At 42.0% G+C, this 21238-nt stretch overlaps 1 protein-coding gene across 2 annotated transcripts; it reads right to left on the bottom strand.

Moving 5' to 3' along the window:
• Positions 1-1793: 1793 nt before the first annotated feature.
• pklr (pyruvate kinase L/R) lies at positions 1794-21154 on the bottom strand. Of its 2 annotated transcripts, none has more exons than XM_085423079.1 (12): positions 21100-21154; positions 13095-13259; positions 12412-12503; positions 11724-11855; positions 10021-10207; positions 8939-9212; positions 8030-8180; positions 7042-7194; positions 6762-6928; positions 4371-4437; positions 2237-2351; positions 1794-2148 (listed from the first exon to the last, which is right to left on the bottom strand). In XM_085423079.1, the coding sequence occupies exons 2-12, from the start codon at positions 13231-13233 to the stop codon at positions 2018-2020; spliced, it is 1608 nt and encodes a 535-aa protein (XP_085279205.1). In that variant the 5' UTR covers positions 13234-13259; positions 21100-21154; the 3' UTR covers positions 1794-2017. The 2 variants fall into 2 exon arrangements, with proteins under 2 accessions (XP_085279205.1, XP_085279204.1); XM_085423078.1 differs by lacking the exon at positions 21100-21154 and adding an exon at positions 19185-19381.
• Between the last annotated feature and the right edge of the window lie 84 nt (positions 21155-21238).

Raw genomic sequence — 21238 nt, 5'->3', positions numbered from 1 at the left:
TGTTCAGCTTAAGAACAGCTGTGAAGTACTTATGTAAACATCTAAAACTACAACATTTTTGAGGGAAAAATTACATTTGACAGCTATTTACTACTTAGTATAAAAAGGGCACCTATTATGTTCATTTACAATTGCTGTGATGGCTATTTTTATTCTTGGATTAACGAGTGGGAGGCTAAATACTCTGTACAGCAGATGAATAGTATCTGAAAGCCATGTCCTTAAGAAACAGGGGGGAAAATCCAGCAACGTCCCAATCTGCTAGGCCTTCAGTCAATCCATCTGCTGTTCACTGAAGTCTCATCAGAAAAGCTCTCAGTGCAAGGGTGGGTGTCAAGAAGCCATTCTTATTGAAGGGAAACAGGGAGAAAGGCTGTGGTGTGTCAAATTACACAAGAAGTGGACCGAAAATTTATGTCAGCAGGTATTGAATTGATGAATGGAATTGATGAATCACAATTTCAATATTTGGTTCTGATCATCACCACCATTATCAAAACTGATGGAATTATAGATGGAGAAAAGTACCATCACATATTGATCCACCATTCAATAACATCTGGAAAGAGTCTGATTGGAAGCGGCTTCAATATTTGGCATGACAATGATCCCAAACACACTGCCAATGTAGTAAAAGCACACATGACATCAGTTGTGGATCGGCCTCCCCAGACCCCGGACCTCACCATTAATTAAACCAGCGTGGGATCAGCTTGACAGAGAACAGAACAAAAGGCAGCCAACATCCAAAGAAGAGCTTTGAATGATCTTCAAGAAGCCTGGAGAAATATTCCTGAAGACTACTAAAATTGCAAGAAAGCTGCCTGAGAGAGTTCAGGCTTTGTTAAAGAATAAATTCGTTCAAACCAAATATTGAATATTTCAAGCTTGTTAGTATTATACAGATTCTTCTTTCCTTTATGTATTTTAAATCCATTGTTTGCACATTTTAATAAATAAATTATGTTAATAAATCTCTACACCTATTTCCCATTTCCGTAGCAAAATATAAAGAAGTGACATGTGGCTTTTGCACAATACTTTAAGAGGTCAAATTGGTGGTTTAAAAGATTAAATATAAATTTATCTGATATCTATACTTTTATTTCAGTTTTCTTTTGTTGTGGTATTGCTACTTTTACTTCAGCAGTTGACTTGAATAGATCTACATGTAGAATAAGTGAAAAACCTCACATCGTATTCCCGCAGGCTTATGGAAAACAGACTTTTGCAAATATAGACATAAAACTCTGTAAGTGCTCCAATTGTCCCAGAAAGATAAAACGCTATTAGACTAACCACAGAAATATTTACAGTGAGTCAGCCTCTGCAAAAGTGGCTATTAGTGGTAGAAAGAGAGAGAGAGAGAAATAAACTGCTGCGGGAGGATTCAATGCACATTAAAGCTCAAAAGGAAAAAAGGAGGAAGCAAGGATGTCACAAAATAAAGGATTATGAGACATGAGGAAGACCCACACAGGAACAGATATAATTACTTTCTGGGTGAGCAATATGCAGATGTGGCCATCTGGGTCATCTCAGTTGACAAAGGGGGTGTCAGCTCTGCATCATCGGCTGCTGCTCATAATAGCCAAAAAATTGCCGCTGCACAGAGATAAGCTTGGGACTCTGGGTAGGAATGAAAGTCTTATCTCCAAATTCTATAAAGAGCACCAATGTACTTCAACAATGGCAGCCACAGAGACAATACTTTCACTTTCAATATGAAAACAGGAGGCAGGACAGTTCAATTACAGAAGCCTGTGTCCTGACAAGAACTGGAGAACAACGTATTAAAGTTAAAGTCAAGTTTTATTTGAAGGGAGTCATGGGTACATTCATATGAGCGGTTATTAGACCAGGTGTTTCCGCATAATAACCTCAAATTTTAAGTAGAGTGTTTCTGCTGCTTTCGACAGAGGTTATTGCTTCGATTTTAGGGGTGGTTCTTTGGCTTTTTGGTGCATTAAAAGATTTTAAAGGCTCTCTTAATGAACCTCCAGCAACTCTGTTAGATTTAGAGTCCAGTGAGGTCATGTTGTTGCGGGACATTCACTGCCCTCATAATGTTGGTGTGACCAGACCCTGGGATCCAGCCTGTCATCACAATCACCATGTCGCCGGACTTGAAGAACCCTCTTGTTTTCCCTGTGGTGTTGGAGAGATAAGGGCATGTGAGTAATATGGCTTATATTATATAAGAACTGCAAGCGGGCTGAACAGAGCACAGACTGACCAATTTCCATGCCAAAGTTGACCCTGTTGTCCACATCATCAGCCCACACAGGAGCGGGCAGAGGGTGGAAGAGGGCAGGAAACACGCCTCGTAACAGCTGAGACTGACGGGTGACCTGACAAAGAGAAAAAAAAAAGAATAGGTACATTATAAAATAACTGCAAGTTGCTTGGTGGTTATTGATTTTTATAGTCTGTCAGTCTGTTGATCCCCCGATATATTTACCAGTAAAAACAGGAATGCAAACAGACAATGTGACAAAGAGGAGTGTATAAATATACAATGAAGGCTAACTGGGAGACTGGGAACAAGAGAGGAAGAAAACAATCATACAGACAGGAAGTAAAACAGAAAACAACACAGCAAAGAAAAAAAACTATCAAAATCAAACACAAAATAATAAAATACACATATGGAGCCCGGAAGGCTCATATTGGACATACTGTGGTCTTTTCTAAAGTTAGCTATACATCAAAATAAGATTCCTGCAGGTATATCTGTTACGATTACTGTTGAGCAATTAAATGCATTATAATTAGATGGTGGAAATCCGAGCCTCCAACATCGCACGTGTGGTTGAATAGGATTTGGAAATCTGTCTGATTGAACAAATAACTTCAGAAAGACGTATTTATCAGGAGATGGAGACCTATTTTTACATTTAAAGAAGGAAGAGAGAGGACTATGAAAGTATGTCAGAATGAGGCAATTTTGTTTAAAATATGGTCATTGTTATATTCATTTTTTTGTGTATCCTTTTATTTTTCTTTTCTTTTAATTAATATTACTGAGAAAAATGAAACATGCCAATTTTGTACTCTGTCACCACAATTTTATTGATACTAAAAGATGACCTGTGATTGATCAAAAAGTGTGGACGTCATAATAATGGACGTCAGGGGGAGCTGCCTTCATTTCAGTGACCAGCCATAGTGTGGGGTTATTACAGAGCATTCACATGTGCTCCATCAAATTTGACCCTGATTATTGCTTTGACATTATTGGAAACCATGATTCTTTTTTTAAAGACCGTGTAACCCACTTTGATCACTGGTCTTAGAACAAGAAAGTTCAATAAAACAGAAATACAGTCGGTAATAAATACTCCAGATTGGTGATACCAGTCTGACAACACTGTCACAATTTACCACGACAGACAGCAAAAGTGGACATCGCACACTAATCACTTTTGAAAACAGCGAGATATCATCATCTAAGCCAGACCTTCCCAAAGTGTGGGGCCCGCCCCCTAGGTGGGGCGCAGAGCCATTGCAGGGGGGGCGCGGCATGAAAAGGGGGAAAAAAAAACAACCATGGGGCTCCCACACAAACGCAAAGCAGGAGATGAAGCATCGCTGAATATGCTTCCAAACCAACTTCATTCTAAGCCAAAGACTAGAAAATATGGTGAAGGATATCTTCTCTTTGGTTTCACCTGCACAAGTGCCGAGGTAGGTCTCCCCTGCAGAATTGGTCTTTCCTGTGTTGGGAGCACCGCTGGGCTCTCCAAATCACAGACAAACAGTATCCCACATTCTTGATTTTTAGTTCACAAACACTTGTTGTAATGACTAACTACTCCTGACATTTCGGAGATGTTAGCTCTTTATACAGTAAAGTTAATCTGACTATCTGCCATTGGCGCACAGCTGACGTGAAAAAAGGCACATACCTTTGACGTTGCAAGAACTCTGTATTCCTCGCCCACACGTAAACGCAAAAAAGGAGTTTTAAAAAATCTCCGTTTTCGGCGATTCAAAACGCCGTTTACGTGTGGACGAAACCGCTGCATTTTCAAAAATACCCGTGTAGGTGCAGACGTAGCGTAAAAGAGTTAGTAGTTTATTTTCTTACTACCTGCAGATTACTTGTATTTGCTTAACTGTTTACTAAATGTTTGAGGTGTGAAATAAACCGCAATTGAGCAAAATATGGGTGTGTGTGGTTGGAGGATGTGTTTGTGCGTGCAGGGGGGGGGGGGGGGTGTGTGCAAATATTTTTCTGTAAAACAAAAGGGGGCCCAGCGAAAAAAGTTTGGGAACCACTGATCTAAGCCACGTTTTCATGGTAAGACAAATGCACCAGGTGTCAGCACAAAAGTAAAATTTCTTTTGGTTCATAGAACAGACTGTACCTGTGGGCTCCTGGTGACGGCAATGATCGGACAGCGAGGGCGGTACCTGGACAGGAGATGAGCTGACCTGCAGAGAAGAAGTGCAAAGTTAAGGATGGAAAATAAATTATCAGTGATGGCACGCATGAACAACACTTTCATACTGAGGGAAAAATGAAAGCAGCATCACTGCTCCTTGGCATAAGTCATACAGGACTCTTTTCTTCCAAATATAATAATAATAACTCGCTTTTTGTGATTAAAGCTGCTGTCTTCCATGATCCGTTATTAATCCCGCTTTCAAGGTCATTTAGACCGCTTCCTCTCAACATCTTAAAGTAAAATCGGCACTTACTCAGCAGCTTAACACCCAGAGCACAGTAGGATATCAACTAAACAGATACCTCTCCATTTGTTAGTTTCTTCACTCATTTATAGAAGCTTTTGCTTTTAAGACTGTCTGCTGTCTATGAATGTGAGAATCTTATGTGCTTACACTTTTGAAATATATTGCAGACATTACAGATAAACTATTTTCTAATCAGAATTAAATCTCACAGTTTTAATATCTGATATGTTATGGTTGTATGTTTACTTAGACATAATGGCTAAACTAATTGGAGATCATTCTAGTGTATTTTTATGCACATTTTGGTAACAGGAGGTACGTGTGTGTCCTCCTGTGTGCACATTTAATATATGTGAGACGGGAAATCTCACATATATTATATAAAGTACAAAATACACAAAAACAGTACAATGAAGCCCCATAAAACCCAGAAGATGCACAAGCAGCAAACATTACTGCAATATTCAGCCTGGACCTTTGGGATAAAAGAAGCTGCAAACTTTAAAGAGCCTGTGTTATATGTTTGTTTGGAGAAGGACAAATAAACTTGTTTCTAGCATCTACAAGGACGAATACAGAAATTATTAATCCAAGTTCCTCTTTTCCAATCCAAGGTCACCGGAGTGCCGGAGCCTATCTCCTACACCCTGGATAAATCTCCAGTCTGTTGCAGGCCTCACAAAAATTACAGACACATTCGCACCTGCATACATCACTAACACGTGTGCAAGCACAGGGAGGTCCAGGCTGGATTCAAACCCCTTTTTACTATGAGGCAACAGCGATACCCACAGCACCACCATGCCGCCCAACCAATGATAATATATTTATGTTAATTATTTTCAAATGGTTTTCCAAGTGCCCACTCCGGGTCAGGGACGAGACCCTGCCCCAAGTGGATGAGTTTAAGTCTTGTTCATGAGTGATGGGAGAAGGGAGCGGGAGATCGACAGACGGATTGGTGCAGTGGCTGCAGTGATGCGGACGCTGTACCGGTCTGTTGTGGTGAAGAGAGAGCTGAGCGTAAAAGCGAAGCTCTCAATTTACCGGTCAATCTATGCCCCTACCCTCACCTATGGCCACGAGCTGTGGGTAGTGACCGAAAGAACGAGATCGCGGATACAAGCGGCGGAAATGGGTTTCCTCCGAAGGGTGGCTGGCCTCTCCCTTAGAGATAGGGTGTGAAGTTCGGCCATTCGGGAGGGGCTCATAGTAGAGCCACTGCTCCTCCACATCGAAAGGAGCCAGTTGAGGTGGTTCGGGCATCTGACAAGGATGCCCCCTGGGCGCCCCCTGGGCAAGGTTTTCCGGGCATGTCCCACCGGGAGGAGGCCCCGGGGCAGACCCAGGACACGCTGGAGAGATTATATCTCTCGGCTGGCCTGGGAACGCCTTGGTATTCCCCCGGATAAGCTGGAGGAGGTGGCTGGGGAGAGGGAGGTCTGGGCTTCTCTGCTTAGGCTGCTTCCCCCGCGACCCGGGCCCAGATAAGCGGAAGAAAATGGATGGATAGTTTTCCAAATCTAATCAGGCTTTTTAGTTACTTGTGCTAAATATGCTAGCTCTTAGCTTAGCGCTGCAACAGAACTGGAGAGAGAACAACATGGCAGCAAACTCCACCTACCAGCATCTTTCTATTAAACTAACAGGCCACAGCTATAGTCCTGGTAGATCAGCTGATCTCAGTGTCAGGCAACTTTCACACAGACCTCACACAGAGCATCTTATTTAAGTTCCCTAAACATGACCATAGCTTCTTTACATCTGCAAGCTACTTTGCAACCCTCCTCTACCACAGCTTCTCCTTCCATGCCATTTCTGACTTAATCAATGTAATATCTGTTGATGGTTCTTGCTGCTGCTCTTCTGAAACAAACGTAAGATTCTCTTGACTTTAGCGGTTCTGACTGATTTACTGGTTTTTTTTGGTAGGAAACCCTCATCAAACAACAATAAAACTTTGTCTTATGCTATATCGTGACAGTCAGGTGAACTGTCACGATATAGCATATAGCACTGCTAGTTCTGACACATTTATCATGAATGTTAGCTGATATACTCACCTGCCAGTGGTCGTGAGGACTATAATCGCCCCGGCACAGCATTTGAACGAAGACTCCACTGCTCCGATCGCCGTGACCTCCGTGGGGTCAGAGGAGAGAGGAGTGAGGCGGCGCAACTCCTCAAAAAGCTGCTGGTGGAAAATGGCTGCTTCTGCCTCCCTACAGATCTGAGATAGAGCGACAGAGACAGGGAGAGGGACAGACAGAGGGTTAGAGCATTATCAGAGGGCACTAAGTCAGACGCAACCGAACGACACCATGTGCACACAGAAACACACACCGAATGCATCATTGCAACTGACTCCACAGGAAACAGTCCCTTGGCGGTTTCTCCAGATAGCATTACACAGTCAGCTCCATCCAGCACGGCATTGGCAACGTCACTGCCCTCTGCTCTAGTTGGCCGTCGGTGGGTCACCATGCTCTCAAGCATCTGCAAATGCACAAAAACACACAAAGACACACATACAATACATTTCAGCTATAACCAAAACGTCTCTATAAGGTACTATAAATGGATTTCACCAATGAGTCCATCAAAAATAAGCCACTCGGAGTCTTTGTATGTCAATTTTTGTTCATTTTGACAAAGTGATATGGGTGAGCACGAAGACAGGAGGTAATGGCTTTGTGGATGGATAGATGGTAGAGTAGGAGTAATAAGAGATCATTTAGACTGAGGCAGACGAGTGCGAGTTAGAGAAATCGTTATTGGTATGCTGGAGACTCAGTGTTATGAGTCAATAAGCGAGGCAGACAGTTGGAAAATGAGCTTGCAGCATAGCCTGTGAGACTGCATTTTTAGTTAAGAAGCTCCGACTAATGCTGATTAGTGCATGTGTGTGGGTGTTGTTTGTGGGCTCAGGTCTCGAGTAGCAAACCTGCTATAACGCTGTCACTCTGAGTCAAGAGCTGTAGCATAAACAAAGTACAGCACTGTGACTCAACATGGCTGCGGGAGTGTTGCACGCATGTGTGTGTGTGTGCATGTGTGTAAAAGCTGAGGGGTGTGAAAGAGAGAGAATGTGTGCATCTCTGAAAATGAATTCACTGGACAAGTGACATTATGCACGAGTGTAAGGTTAATGTGTAGTTGGACCCGTTTGACATTCGGCTGGCTGAAACTGCAGTTAAAAGTCTTAATCTCAATATTTCTTCTTTTTCTGTGATTTTTTTTCTCTCTCTCTGTGTGTGTGTGTGTGTGTGTGTGTGTGTGTGTGTGTGTGTGTGTGTGTGTGTGTGTGTGTGTGTGTGTTTTCATCTCTGACCTGTGTGGCACAGATGACAGGCTTCCCAGCAGAGTTGCATCTCCCAATCATCATCTTCTGGGCAATGAAGACTTTCTCCGCAGGGATCTCGATCCCCAGGTCGCCTCTGGCAACCATCACGCCATCGCTCTCAGCCAGGATTTCCTCAAAACTGACAGACAGATTAGAGGAAGGAGTGAGTGTTTGGGCTCAAGAAGAGAGAGTTGGAAAAAGAGCACAAAAGGAGGAATAAGGAAGATTCTACACGTTATCTAAAAACTAGGTCTTCCAATTCAGATTTTTTTTTTGTCACGCTGCTTTTAGATCTTCAAAAGATATCGAGGATAGCGTAAAATTTTGATTTAAATCCTAAATGATCTGGATGAAATCCAAACTCCTATATGAGCAAAGAACAAAGAGACTGAAAGGAAAAGCAGGAAGCTGTGATGCTGATGTAGATTTAAAAGGGAAAAACACAGCTGCAGGACATCCAAACAGGACGTTTAACATCAAATATTCACAAACAGCTTAACTACTGTTAAGAATTCATCTTTATTATCTAATGTCTTTCTATTAAAACTGCAGTTAAACACTGTCAGCAGCCGGGGAGCAGCAGGACAAAGCATGAGATAAGTAATGGAGGTAAGAAGGCAGGGAAATAAATTATGTCAGGTATATTAATTGGCTGCAATAACTCACATGGACAGCCACAGAGACCGCTTATCATAGATGTGTAAAATCTAAAGTTGACATATGTTTCTCCTTCACTGACAGCTGGCTGTCCACAGGAGCGACAGATCACATCAGCGGTGGATTTAAAAGACCTGTCAAAGTCTCGTTGTGGAAGACTCATGCCGTCAGTGCCTGTTTGGCTAAAAATAACTCTGCAGAAATGGCATTAATTGGAAATTGGATTTTTCCAGGACTCACTTTTGAACTCCTTGCCGGCTTTCCACCTTGCTGATCACTTTAATATCTCGACCATGCGCCCCAAGAGCGCGACGCACATCCTTGACATCCTGGGCTGAACGGATGAAGCTGGCGAACACCATATCAACACCCTGAGCCACGCCGAACCTCAGGTCAGCCTCGTCCCGCGGGCTGACCGACTGCATGCCGATTAGGTCGCAGCCGGGAAGGTTTACGCCTTTACGACTGCAGAGCATCCCGCCTGATTCCACCACCGTGTCCACCCAGTCCGAACCTGACAAGAAAAATGTTGGAGATGCAGGGACTCACAAAGGAGTGGTGCATTGATACTATAAAAACATTCAATAATACAACCAAAAATCAGAGCATGGGAAATTGCACAATTGTTGGATAATAAGGAAAATACATTAGAAGTAATATATAATAATGGAACTCAAGAATCCATAGAAAGATTTAAAGTTATACGTGCATGCAGGGATGAAGGTTTATAGGCCTGTGGACATGTTTGTATCAGTACACTGGCCTGAAAAGTTGCACTCAGTGCATGAGATATATGAGAATGAGCTATAGAAGAATGCACATAAAACTGAAAAACCACCTCGCAGATAGAAAATGACAAATGTTCACATAATTGAAGACAAAGAAAGCCTTTGGACCGTGGGAGGATAAAGGAGCCTGAGGTGAAAATCCAAACAGGCCCAGGAAGAGCAGAGGGAGATAAACACACAAGACTGTGTTGATACTGTTTTGTTGACCTTTATTTTGGTAAAATTTGATTTGGATCCAAATTTATAGTTGATGGTGGAGAAAAATTGTGGGCTGTGAGTAGGGGGATCAGATCCCAAAAAAGGTAGTCAAATATATTATAACGTATTATTTACATAATATCTGAATGGAACTTTTCCATCTCTCTTGCTAAATAAATATTTGAGCTGCTCTTCTGTCTTGTCCTTGGCAACAGCAGGGACGGATCCATAAATTGGCAAATTTTTCTGACAATTTTTATATTTTTATCAAATTACGACCACACATACTGTGTCCCTTCACACCATAGTTTCTCTTGTCTGTGTAATGCACATTACCTATATCTAATACTCGGAGTCCAATGAGGCCATCATCAATGTAGATCTTTCCATCCTTCTTGAGAACTTTGGGCAGGTTGGGATAGTCCACCCAGATTATCTTTCCATCTGTCTTGTCTTTGTCACTCTCTGCTGTCACCACGCGCACATTGTTGCCCTTCACCAGCTCCACCTCTTCTTCCACTTTCTGTCGAAACAGATACGAAACACAAAAACCTCCAATTACTGCTCTTGTTGTAAGCAAACATACAGTAGTATTGTCATTTCCAGCAACTGAATTTTCTTAGACACAAGATCTCTGAGTGCTGCTGCAGAAAATCAAAAAAACTGACTGCGTTTGAACCGTGATGAAATCCGTGACTGGTTGATTAAAAGGCGTGCTGTGTTACAAAACGCCGGTGTGTTTTGTAGTGTTTATAATGAGTAGTTCTAGTACCTTATCTGAGAGGGTTTGAGTGGCAGCAATGATGAAAACACAAGAGACTTTGTACTGTACAGGCATGAAACTTTAAAAGGAACACACTGGCTGCTTTGTGCAAAGCATTTGGTATTTACTGATGACGTAACAATTATATTTCCAAATATTTGAGAAGGCAGCACACTTGATGTAAGACAACGACGGACAGAATTAGAAATGAGTACATCGGAGGGACAGCTCAGATCGAGCAGTTTGGAGACAAAGTTAGAGAGACAAGTCTGAGATATTTTGGAAAATTGCAGAGGAAGGATAGTAGAAATACTGGGTGAAGGATTTTGAATATCTTGTGCTCAGGAAGGTGAAAACAGGAAGAACACATAAAAGGTTCATGGATGTAGAGAAGGAGGACGTGCAGGTGGCCGATATGACAGAGGAGGACAGTAGGGATACGGTGAGATGGATGCAGATGGGAGTAGGGAGTAGCCAAAAGAAGATGTTATGTCAAAAAGACAAGAATGGGATTCAAACATAGCATAAGTTTAAAAATTAACAGAATAATCCAAAAATATTTTGCACATTTCTACAAAAAACAAGCAGTCAAAAGTATACATCTCAATGAATAATTCCTAACATGTGTTGAATGTTTTAACATGTTGTTGATGTCCACGCCTGCTATAAATGGCCAAATATAGCATCCACCATCTTCTTAACCACTTATCCAGGTAGGTTTGCAGGAGCACTGAAGGATATCCCAGCTAACATACAACGTGGGTAGTCATTATTATATATAATAATGATTGACTGATTTATTGGTTGATTGATTGGTTGCCATTACATATATTCACCTACATATATAATTTTGTATGCTGTAAATATCTTGTCTGTTAAAAATATAAATGTTTAGTAAAAATAGAGTTATATTTAGCATGTGTTTAGTAACTCAAGTGCACCTTTCAATTAGTCTACCCAGACTCAGATCAAATGCCATGCAGAGTATTTCTGAAGCTAATCAACACACAAGGAGGTTTCCTGCAGCCTGGAGTTATTTGTTCAGCAAAGCAGACAGCAGGCAACAGCAACACGACCAACAACACAATAAGATGATGATGAAAAGGCAGATGAGCACACGCCTACAGCTGTTGTTTTTCCAGGAAAAGTAGCAACCTGTAACAAATGATGTGCTGCACCAAGGAATGGGCTTATTTTCTGCACCTCTTACACCTGACTGCATGTGACTGTTTGATTAGGTTTAGACTGTTTGATAGATGAAGCAAAGCATGCTCACCCCTTTAACTAATCCGGTGCGGATCTCTGGGCCCTTCGTATCCAAAGCGATGGCAACCGGTCGATAGTACAACGGGTCAGAGGTTATCGTCTCCACCGCCTCTCTGATGTTCTTGATGGTTTCACCGTGATACTGAAAGACACAGACAGGGAATCAATACCTGGCTGAGTGGAGAACCGAGGCGTGTGAACACAAATGCGCCACAACATTAAAACCAATAGCCAGTGAAATGATTCACATGGATCATCATCTGTTATCTGTGATGGGTGCTGGCATTTATGTGGCTGTTACTTCATCACAAGCCATGGATGTACCCACTCCCATCCACACATCCCAACTGCACAGGAGCAGCTCAGGGAACACAAGAAACAAAGACTGCAAGGTCTTCCAACTCCCCAGATTACAGTCTGATAGATGCTAAAGCAGCAAGTTGAGGTTAGTATCTTGCTGTAGGATATTCGGCATGTAGCCAGGGATCAAACCACCAACCTTCTGATTAGTAGATGATCTGTTCTACCTCCTGAGCCACAGCCACTCCACAGTGGGTGGCAGATACCACAAAACACCTCCAGATGTTCTTTCTTTACGCCCCTGATTGGTCAAAGGTGTTTTGGTGTCGTGAATAAACAGGCAACATTAACCAGGCGGTTTTAATGTTGTGGCTGATCAGCATGTGTGCCGTACGTACTTCATGTGATCCATGAGAGAAGTTAAGACGAGCGATATTCATTCCAGCCTTGACCATCTCCTGAAGTTTGGGGATCGATCGAGATGCCGGACCTGAAAGGAAAAAAGAGAGTGAATAAAAGAAAAGCAGTTTCAATAATCAAATGTTCATTCATTTGATGTAGGCCCCAAAAACAGAATTGTATTTGTTTTCCATAAAAGGATCTTTAGGTTTTAAACAGCCACAATAAAATTACATTTTGGCTATTTTTTGTGTATTTCCTGATATTTTATTAATAGCCTTATTCATGGTATAATTTGTTAATGATAGAAATTTTTGTTAGCTACAGGCAGACATTAAAATGAACTGTTTGCTTGCCTGTTACTTTATCCCTTTAATGAAAACCCTTCAGGGAGTGATAAACAAACCCATGTCCTCGCGAGGAATCAAAACATCATCTGGAAAGCCAGAGCCAGAGCCAGATGACTTAGGAGCCGTTTGTATAGTGTATTTCCTTCTAATTGTTTTTCATCTTTTTCTGGACAGCAAAAGCTTCAAACTACATCAGCCAAAAAGCCTTGCCAACAAGCTAAAGACCACCCACCCCCTCCAGACGCTGGCTTTCTGACACGGAGCCAACGATGACACATAACAGTTGTCAGACAACAAACTTGAAACTGAGACTCACTGTCTGTCACACTCACCGATGGTGCAGATTATGCTGGTGTTGCGCGCTGTGATTGGCTCCTGGTTGATGTCCAGGAGACAGAGATGCTCCAGGAAGGTGTCAGCCATACTGGCGTCAAGCTGCTGGCGTTGGATGAAAGAGTCCGGCAGTGTCATCACATCGGAGTAGCGCCTGATGCGAGCTATAATGACAGAGAAACGCTGTCAGTGGGATGAAGTTGAGTCATGAAGCTCTACTGCCAACTGCACCTGTGAAAACCAAATGAACCGAACACTTCCGACCGAACGAAGCGCACAATTTCAGTTTCAATAGCAAAAAGGAACAACACAGAATATGCTAACATTAAGAGATAAAACACAACACATACAGACCTGACATTAACTGCCACCAGCAGGGGTCACAAAGGTTTAGATGCTGGTATATTCAGCCGACTTATGAGTCACTACTGCGAAAACTATACACAGCTGCTCTGCTGATACGCTATACTTTACAAGCAGAGAAGTGGCATTTGAAAACAGAGACGACGACTGATAATATGGAGGCAATATAAAGGTTTTTATGCTGACATTTGAAGCTGGAAGCAACCGTTTAATTTAAGGCTGGTTGTTTTTCATGGACCAGAAAGGAAGAGACACACACACACACACACACACACACACACACACACACACACACACACACACACACACACTCTCTCTCTATTGGATACAGTATTTACAGTCACTGGGACTGAAAGGAGCCAAGGTTGCATTTCTGTTGTTACCCGCTCTGTCAGCTTGTGAAGCACAATAAAAACAAATCCTCCAGAAGCAAAAGACAAAGGAGTGGATGGATGAGCAAAAACCACATACCAGCAATAACGACTGTCACCACCGTAATGGTAATCGGTTGAACTATAAAGCTGTTATGGCAAACATCAGCATTCTTGTGCACCCCCGTACATTTGATGAAATGTTCAATGTTTACTCTTACTTAAGCTCTGCTTTTGAAGTATCTGTCAGTCTGACAGCTGCTGCTGCTAGAAATGAAACTGCAAGAGTCAAGAGAGCGAACCAGACCAGTAAAGTTATGGGCATTAAAATCAATTCAACCAGCTGAAAATCTAAAGCAGTCCTTTATAGATCTGAGGTAAACCAGAGAACTTGGCTCATAATTCTACAGTTTCATAATGATGAGTGCAACCTTTCATTTGATCTGTTGATGCTATAACATCTCGATTATATCAATTTTAAAAGAAAGCTCTGATTTTGTAGATATCAGCGTATCTGGAGCCAACCCCAGCCCCCTCTCAAGCCTTTCCCAAACCACAGCCTCAATTCATGCTCAAGCCATCTGCCATTATCTACTAGATATGCTGTTCAACCTATATGTAAGTAGGATGTTGTCCCAGCTAGTGAATTACTTTTTAATTGTTTGTGGTGGGTCGTCTACCAATCGGAAGGTCGGTTGATCGATCCCCAGCTTTCACAGTCTATATGTGGAAGTATCCTTAAGCAAGCTACTGAACCTCGAGTTTCCCCCAATCTAGGCTTATGTGTGTGTGTGAATGTTAGATAAAAGTACAAAGTAAAAGATGCTGTGTGAATGTATGTGTGACTGGGTGAATGAGACTGGTAATAAGTGCTCAGACTAAGTAGAAGGTTTCTATATAAGTAGCAGTCCATATACCAATAATCTACGCAGTTTGAGCCATGTGCTACTCACACTGGGAAAATACCAGTAGGTAAAGCCTTTCAGCACCTTATCCCAGTGACTCCACAGCCACCAGTCTCTATGGCATCACTGAGCATCAACCTCGAGGGCTGAACAATGAACTCAAAGCTCAAGTGTCTAATCCTGCAGCTCATAAAAGAGCCGCTTGAATCTGGCTACAAAAGCACATCAATCTCCATTTCCCACTTAAAGTGGGCTGGGGCCATCCTGAACTGCGTTCTGACACCTTCGATCCAGTGAGCAATTAAATCTGATTGGCAGTTTAATGCAAACTACTGTCGAGCTTCAGCTCATCCCTCAGAGACAGTTAAATTACTAAATGGGGCCACCTGCACACCGCCTTCTCATCTCTGTCATGAATCCATGCATGTAGTTTATAACGTGGCCACAGTAAGGGAAGCAAGCATAAATGGATGAATTTTTAAAGTAGGCAAATTAGAAAGATGAAGAGAGCTATTAGAAAGAAAGGACAGGATGGGAAGACAAGAGATTATTTTCAAAGGTAAAGACTGCTCAGCAAGTGAGTGGAAACTTCCAGCTTACATGCAGTATCCCCGCTCTTGTTAGAATTTTTTTTTAACCAAGCAGAGGATCTGCTGAATTCGCCTGGTTATTTCATATAGAGTAAGATCTATGACAACAAATACATGATAATCATTCCATGTTTTTCAGAGGTGATGCAGGACATTAAGTGCAGGTTAAACTGGGAAGTCTGCAATACTGTGGCTCAGTTAACTGTGATGGACCATGTTAGATTGGTACAAGACAGACTGTGGTATCCATGGTCACAGCTAGTTAGTCATGTTAGGTCATGGGTTGCAGCAGAGAGAGAGAGATGGTGCTGAAAGAATTTTGAATTGAACCCTATGAGAGAGCTCTGAAAAAAATGATAGCAGAAGTATAACTTTCATAAGAGCAAGGTTTTAAACCCTTATTCGTGGGCAGCAATTGGGTGAATGTTTAAATTTTATTATTCAGATTTAACTGGATATTTTATACTTTATGGTATGAGATACCAGTGCTAAAAATAGAAGAACACACAGTGGATCGCCCAGAGTTCCGACGGCAAAATTATCAAAGCAGTGAGGGGTCATTCTGACAGACAGCAGAACAAAAAGCAGCCAACATCCAAAGAAGAGCTTTGAAGGTCCTTCAAGAAGCCTGAAGAATTATTTCGTTACTACTTAAAGAAATTACAAGAAAGTTTGCCTAGGGTAGCTCAGGCTGTGTTGAAGAATAAAGAAGGTCATACCAAATATTGACTTTCAATTGTGTGACACTTATACGCTGGACCTTGCTAACCAACAAAAAACAAACAAAACAAAACAAGGCAAAAGCCATAGCACCAAACTAAAGGCTTAAAAACAGGACTTTCTGAACACATGGGTGGCTACCTTCATCTTTTATAAACAGTTTATAGGCTGCGCCAACTGAGAGTATTATACAGGGAATGGAGCCCATTTCTTTCATTCAGAGCATTGTGGTACCTGACTAAGAGCTTTGCGCCAGTACAATGGAATCCATTTTAAAGGATGTCACAGTCAGTCGAGCTTGCAATTTCGGCCATCACAGAGACTAAAGAGCGTGAGGATGAGAGGTGAGTCCGACATAAGGTTTGTGTGAAAAGGTGAGGACAAAGACGGGAAAGAAGACAAGAGAAAGAACAGTGCACACATCACAGAAGAGCCACATTTTACAAGGTTGTTTTGCAACTGTCTAAAGGTTGTTTGCTGTTTTTTTAAATAGTATGCGTCAGTTATCAGTTTAAGGACTACGCCGTGAATGGACAAACAGAAACATGCAAGGACATAGTTTGCACTCTGCAAAGGAAATTCCCTGGTAAAACCAGTGAATGGCGGTTTTGTAGAATAATGTGAACTTGCAAAACTCGTCTATCCTGTAGATTCAGTCTGTCTGCGTTTTCTATTTCTCTCCTCTCCACCTCCCTGTGACCCAGTTCTGCCGCACTGCTGCACACATCATTACGTGTCCCACTGAGATCCTCTCCAGACACGTCCCAGAGAGTACACATGGAAACACACACATGCAATACATCCACCTGCAAACATCCAGACAAATGTACACACACGCAGGCACCTGTTACTGGAAGGCTGACTATAAATAGACATTAGGTCAAAGACACTAAACTTGCAAAGTATCAGTCAACACTGAGGCTTCATGACTGATTAAAACCAGTTATGGGTGTAACCCCAGTATACCAGGAATGAGCTGCACTTGGTCACATTTTCGGAGTGTTTGTGCAATCGATCAGTGAACCCACGGTAAGAGTGCAGCTATTTATCCAACTGCGGCTGCACTGAAGTTCAAAGGCATTTGACATCTGACTGTTATGCAAGTGAAAAAGGACATAATGCAAAAACGTGACACTGCACAATCAATGATATTACAAAAAAGGGATTATTTAGTATTTTTCCATCAAGATACAGGTTATCAATCACACGCAACATGTCTTGCCAGTTCATATTAAACACTAATCCATAGTGCTAGTACCAAGTTGGACATCGCATGCACTGACAAAGGTACTGGGAACATTCCAATGTTGCAGATTTGTCCTCATCTGCCTCAGCTCAAAGGTGCTCTATTGGATTGAGATCTGGTGACTATGAAAGCACTTGGAGCACACTGAAGTCCTTGTCATGTTCAAAAAACCGATTTGAGACAACTTCAGCTTTGTGGCTAGGTAGGCTGTGGTGTTTAAACAATGCTCAGCTGGTACTAAGAAGCCCGAAGTGTGCAAGAAAATATCCCCACACCGTTATACCAACAGCAGTCTGAACCATTGCTACAAGGCAGGATGGACCCATGTTTTCACGCTGTTATTGCCAAATCTGACATTAACATCTGAATATTGAAGCAGAAGAGCGTCAGAGGAGAGAGACTCATCACATCAAAAAGACTGATTGCAATGTTTGTTTCCAATCTTCTACAGGCCAATTTTGGTGAGTCAGTGTGAACTGTAGCATCGGTTTCCTGTTCTTTGCTGACAGGAGTGGCTCTCAGTGTGGTCTTCTGCCACTTCAAGATACCACTTTCAAGGCTCTCTTCTCCATTCTGATGCTGAGGTTGAACTTCAGCAGGCCTCACTCCTTGGTGGCTGCTTATTGGGGCCTGGAGCCTGGGGCTCGCTCGGGCCACTTTGGGGGTGGGGTGCCCTCGGCCTCTCGGCCTGGGGCTCGGTCACTCAGTCACAGCTGGCTGCCGGCGGAGCTCACGGGCGCATCACTGCAACCCCCCCCCCCTGGCTTCTGCTCCGCGGCTGCTGAGCGACCCCTCATCTGGGACTCTCCTCAGCTCTTTCTGGGACAGTGGCGCAGCTGCCTCTCTGTTAGTCTTCCTTGGTCTCTTGTGTTCTGAGGGCCTCTGGATGTCTGGAGTCTTGATCTCCTCCATACCTGCTTCATGCTCTGGTGGGCGGGGCTGTGGCTCCCCACACACTCTAGCAGATCATTACATGAAGGAACCTTTTAAATACAAGCGCGTCCATGCTAACAGGTGTACACACGGGTGCTCACACACACAAACTACACCCTTTTTGGCTCCTACCTTAAAGCACACTGTGCGCTGTCGATATTACGTGCTTCACAATAATGTTTAATATTTAGTATTTACTGTTATATTCCCATAGATCATCGTGATGTTGTTTATTGTATTGCTCTCATTTTCTTCTGCTTGTTTTCTTTTTTCTTTCTCAACAGGTGATCCAGGTGATTGATATATGTATTTTTTTTGTCTGCTTATTTAGTTGTTTTTTGTTTTTTTGCCCTTTATCCTCGTCCCTCTTCTCCGCTGTTTTTTCCCCCTCTTCCTTTCTCACTTTTCTTTTCCTCATTCAAGTCTGTCCCGTATCTAGCAAGTGAAAATAAAAAATAAATAAAATAAACAATAAAAGGTGAATCAAATAGACCATTACGGCAAGGCTGGGATGGTCAATTTGGTAAAGTAAATCCGTTGGGCATCTTTCTTCGCCTTTAGACAATAATTCTGATGGCAAAAGAACCAAACGGGACAGGCAAAAAAAAAAGAAGAAAAAAAAAGAACTTCAGCAGGCCAACTTGATCTTGTCTAAATTTATCTCTATCTGCTGAAATAGCTCAGTTGGAAAAGCGTTAGATGGAAGATCTAAAGATCCCCGGTTTCAGCAATTAGGAGTTACCCTTAAGCTTTTCTCCCCCCAAGATTAATAAGTTAATGTGTTTCTAAATGTACTAAATTGTTGTCATGTGGTTGGCTGATTTGATTATTGCAGTGCAAAAGTGAGAAGTTGAGCAAGTGTTCCTAATAAAATAGCTACAAGTGTAAAACATTCAATACATTTTCATTAAAATAAATAAAATCAAGCTAAACCTGTATGAGAATATATGAATGTGCTTACCCATGTTGAGCAACCCTTCCATTATAGATCCAAACCTACTGTTTCACTGTCCGATTCTTTCTCCAGTCTACTTTTGTTTTAGGTTCTCTTGGATTTTGTTGTGTAATTTATTTTCTCCCAATTTCTCAATCCAATTCCTCTGTCTTTGTCCTTTACAGCGCTAATGTTATTGACTGGTCTTGTGTCACCTGAACAAGCCTGTTCATGTCTCTTTCATTCATCTTTCTTTCGCCCCTCTGCTGCCCCCTCATCTATCTCTCCTCCCACTCACACCATCTGGACTGGGTCCACACAGCATGCAACAGTTGCATGATTGGGCTGAGTTAGCATAAGAGAGCCAATCTGACCTGGCTACAAATGATGCTAAAAATGGAAAATCTTTGCCAGACTGGTAAGCCAACAGAGTACACTACAGTACAAAAGGACACCGGTGTCCTGCACCGTTGCAAATTATATAACCCTAACCTTGACCTCAGAATGTGAACTCCAAGCCAAACATTTTTACTCATGCTATTATGTATTTGTATAAATTGTCAATGTATTATTAGTAGAAAATAACCAACAATAACTTCTCACTTATAAAGGAAAAGAACTAAATACATGCTTCACTGTAGTTCTTCCAATGGTTTTAGTTTGCTGTAAACAAATTATCTTCAACATTTTTGGAACATTTGAGAACAAATAATTATGCTTAACAAGTAGGTCAGTAAAGAAAACAGTTATCAGTTGCAGCTGAAGTTGTATAACCTGAACTTATAATCTGAACATTTCCAAGAACACCACTTTAACATTATTTCAGTGCGTCAGCACCATGAAGACTTTGCTGGAGATCCAGGAGGTCCCAGGATAACTGGTCACTTTTACATTGCACAGACCCCGTAGCTATAGTTACAGAGTTAAAAGGAAAAACGCTACACCAAGCAACATCATCCCAACTGTTTAATTTTATTAATACTAGATTCTGTTTTCTGATGGAATTAAACAAGAAACCAAAATAAGAAAAAAAGTTTACAGCTGGAGTAGAATAAACACCATCCACAATCTGGCATTCCTAATTTATTTCTTAATAATTCCCTATAGCTGATCTGTTGGGAGCAATAACATAATTCAATAATTATCAGCACACGACGTATAAAGCTTTTGCAAAGAAATCTCTCAGAGTAGATATTGGGCCTCTTCTTGCTTCTCGCATGCTTAAATGGATGTAAATGTTATTCCCTCTTTCATAGTGTTTATTCACAACAGCAGCTATTAGAAATCAGTAGGACTGATAAGAGGTGTTATTGAAGACTAAGACTTTGAAAAATGAGGTTACACGTAGAGGCGACGTGGCTTGTAGTTAAGGAGCACTTTGCGTCTGCGCGGAGCCTCACTTTGCAGAGCTGAGTCCGCGCATAGAGTGGACTGGTGGGTGTAAATCGTTAGCCAAAGGACAAACAGCACTTTGGTCCTGAGTTGACTGTTTAAAATCTAACCCTGCAGCCATCTAACGTGCAAAGCACACACCTCCGTAACATCTACTAATGCTACGCTTGCAGTAATTATCAGACGGGGTAAAGGTCGATTTTACGCATTGGCACCAAAGTGCAACTTAAATTTGCAATATGAACTGAATACTCGAACAGCATTGTTCGAGTATCAAAACTCCCCCCCCACGTGGCTCCTGCATTGAGTTCTTTTTAAACTTGATCGTGAGTTGCAGGGAAAAAAGAGGAATACACAAAGCGATCAATACCCGCCGCAGCGACGGAAATAATCTGCAAGATTTTTTTTTAGCTACAAAACAAAGAGAAACAATCATGAGAGGTGGATACAGGAGCGAGCCCCGATAAGCAGAATTAAGTATTTACTTGGCCCAAACAGCGTATTTTCATTACGATGAGAAGTTGCAATGTTTAGAAGAGAAGTAACGAACCTCTCGGATCTCTCCTCGAGCAGGTAACAAGTGCTGGGTGAACAGGGGCAGGGTACAAAAGTAAATGAATGGGCAGGTGTGAGCTTTACTGCCACCTGATGGATATATGTTAATGCTGCACCTGTGGGTGCTGCCTTTG

Source organism: Rhamphochromis longiceps, linkage group LG11, assembly GCF_057381845.1.
Source record: "Rhamphochromis longiceps isolate RC_006_pf linkage group LG11, R_longiceps_female_GT1.1, whole genome shotgun sequence".
In the NCBI taxonomy this organism is placed as follows: Eukaryota; Metazoa; Chordata; class Actinopteri; order Cichliformes; family Cichlidae; genus Rhamphochromis; species Rhamphochromis longiceps.
The sequence above is the reverse complement of the archived record's forward strand: the minus strand, read 5'-3'. Positions and strand labels throughout refer to the sequence as shown.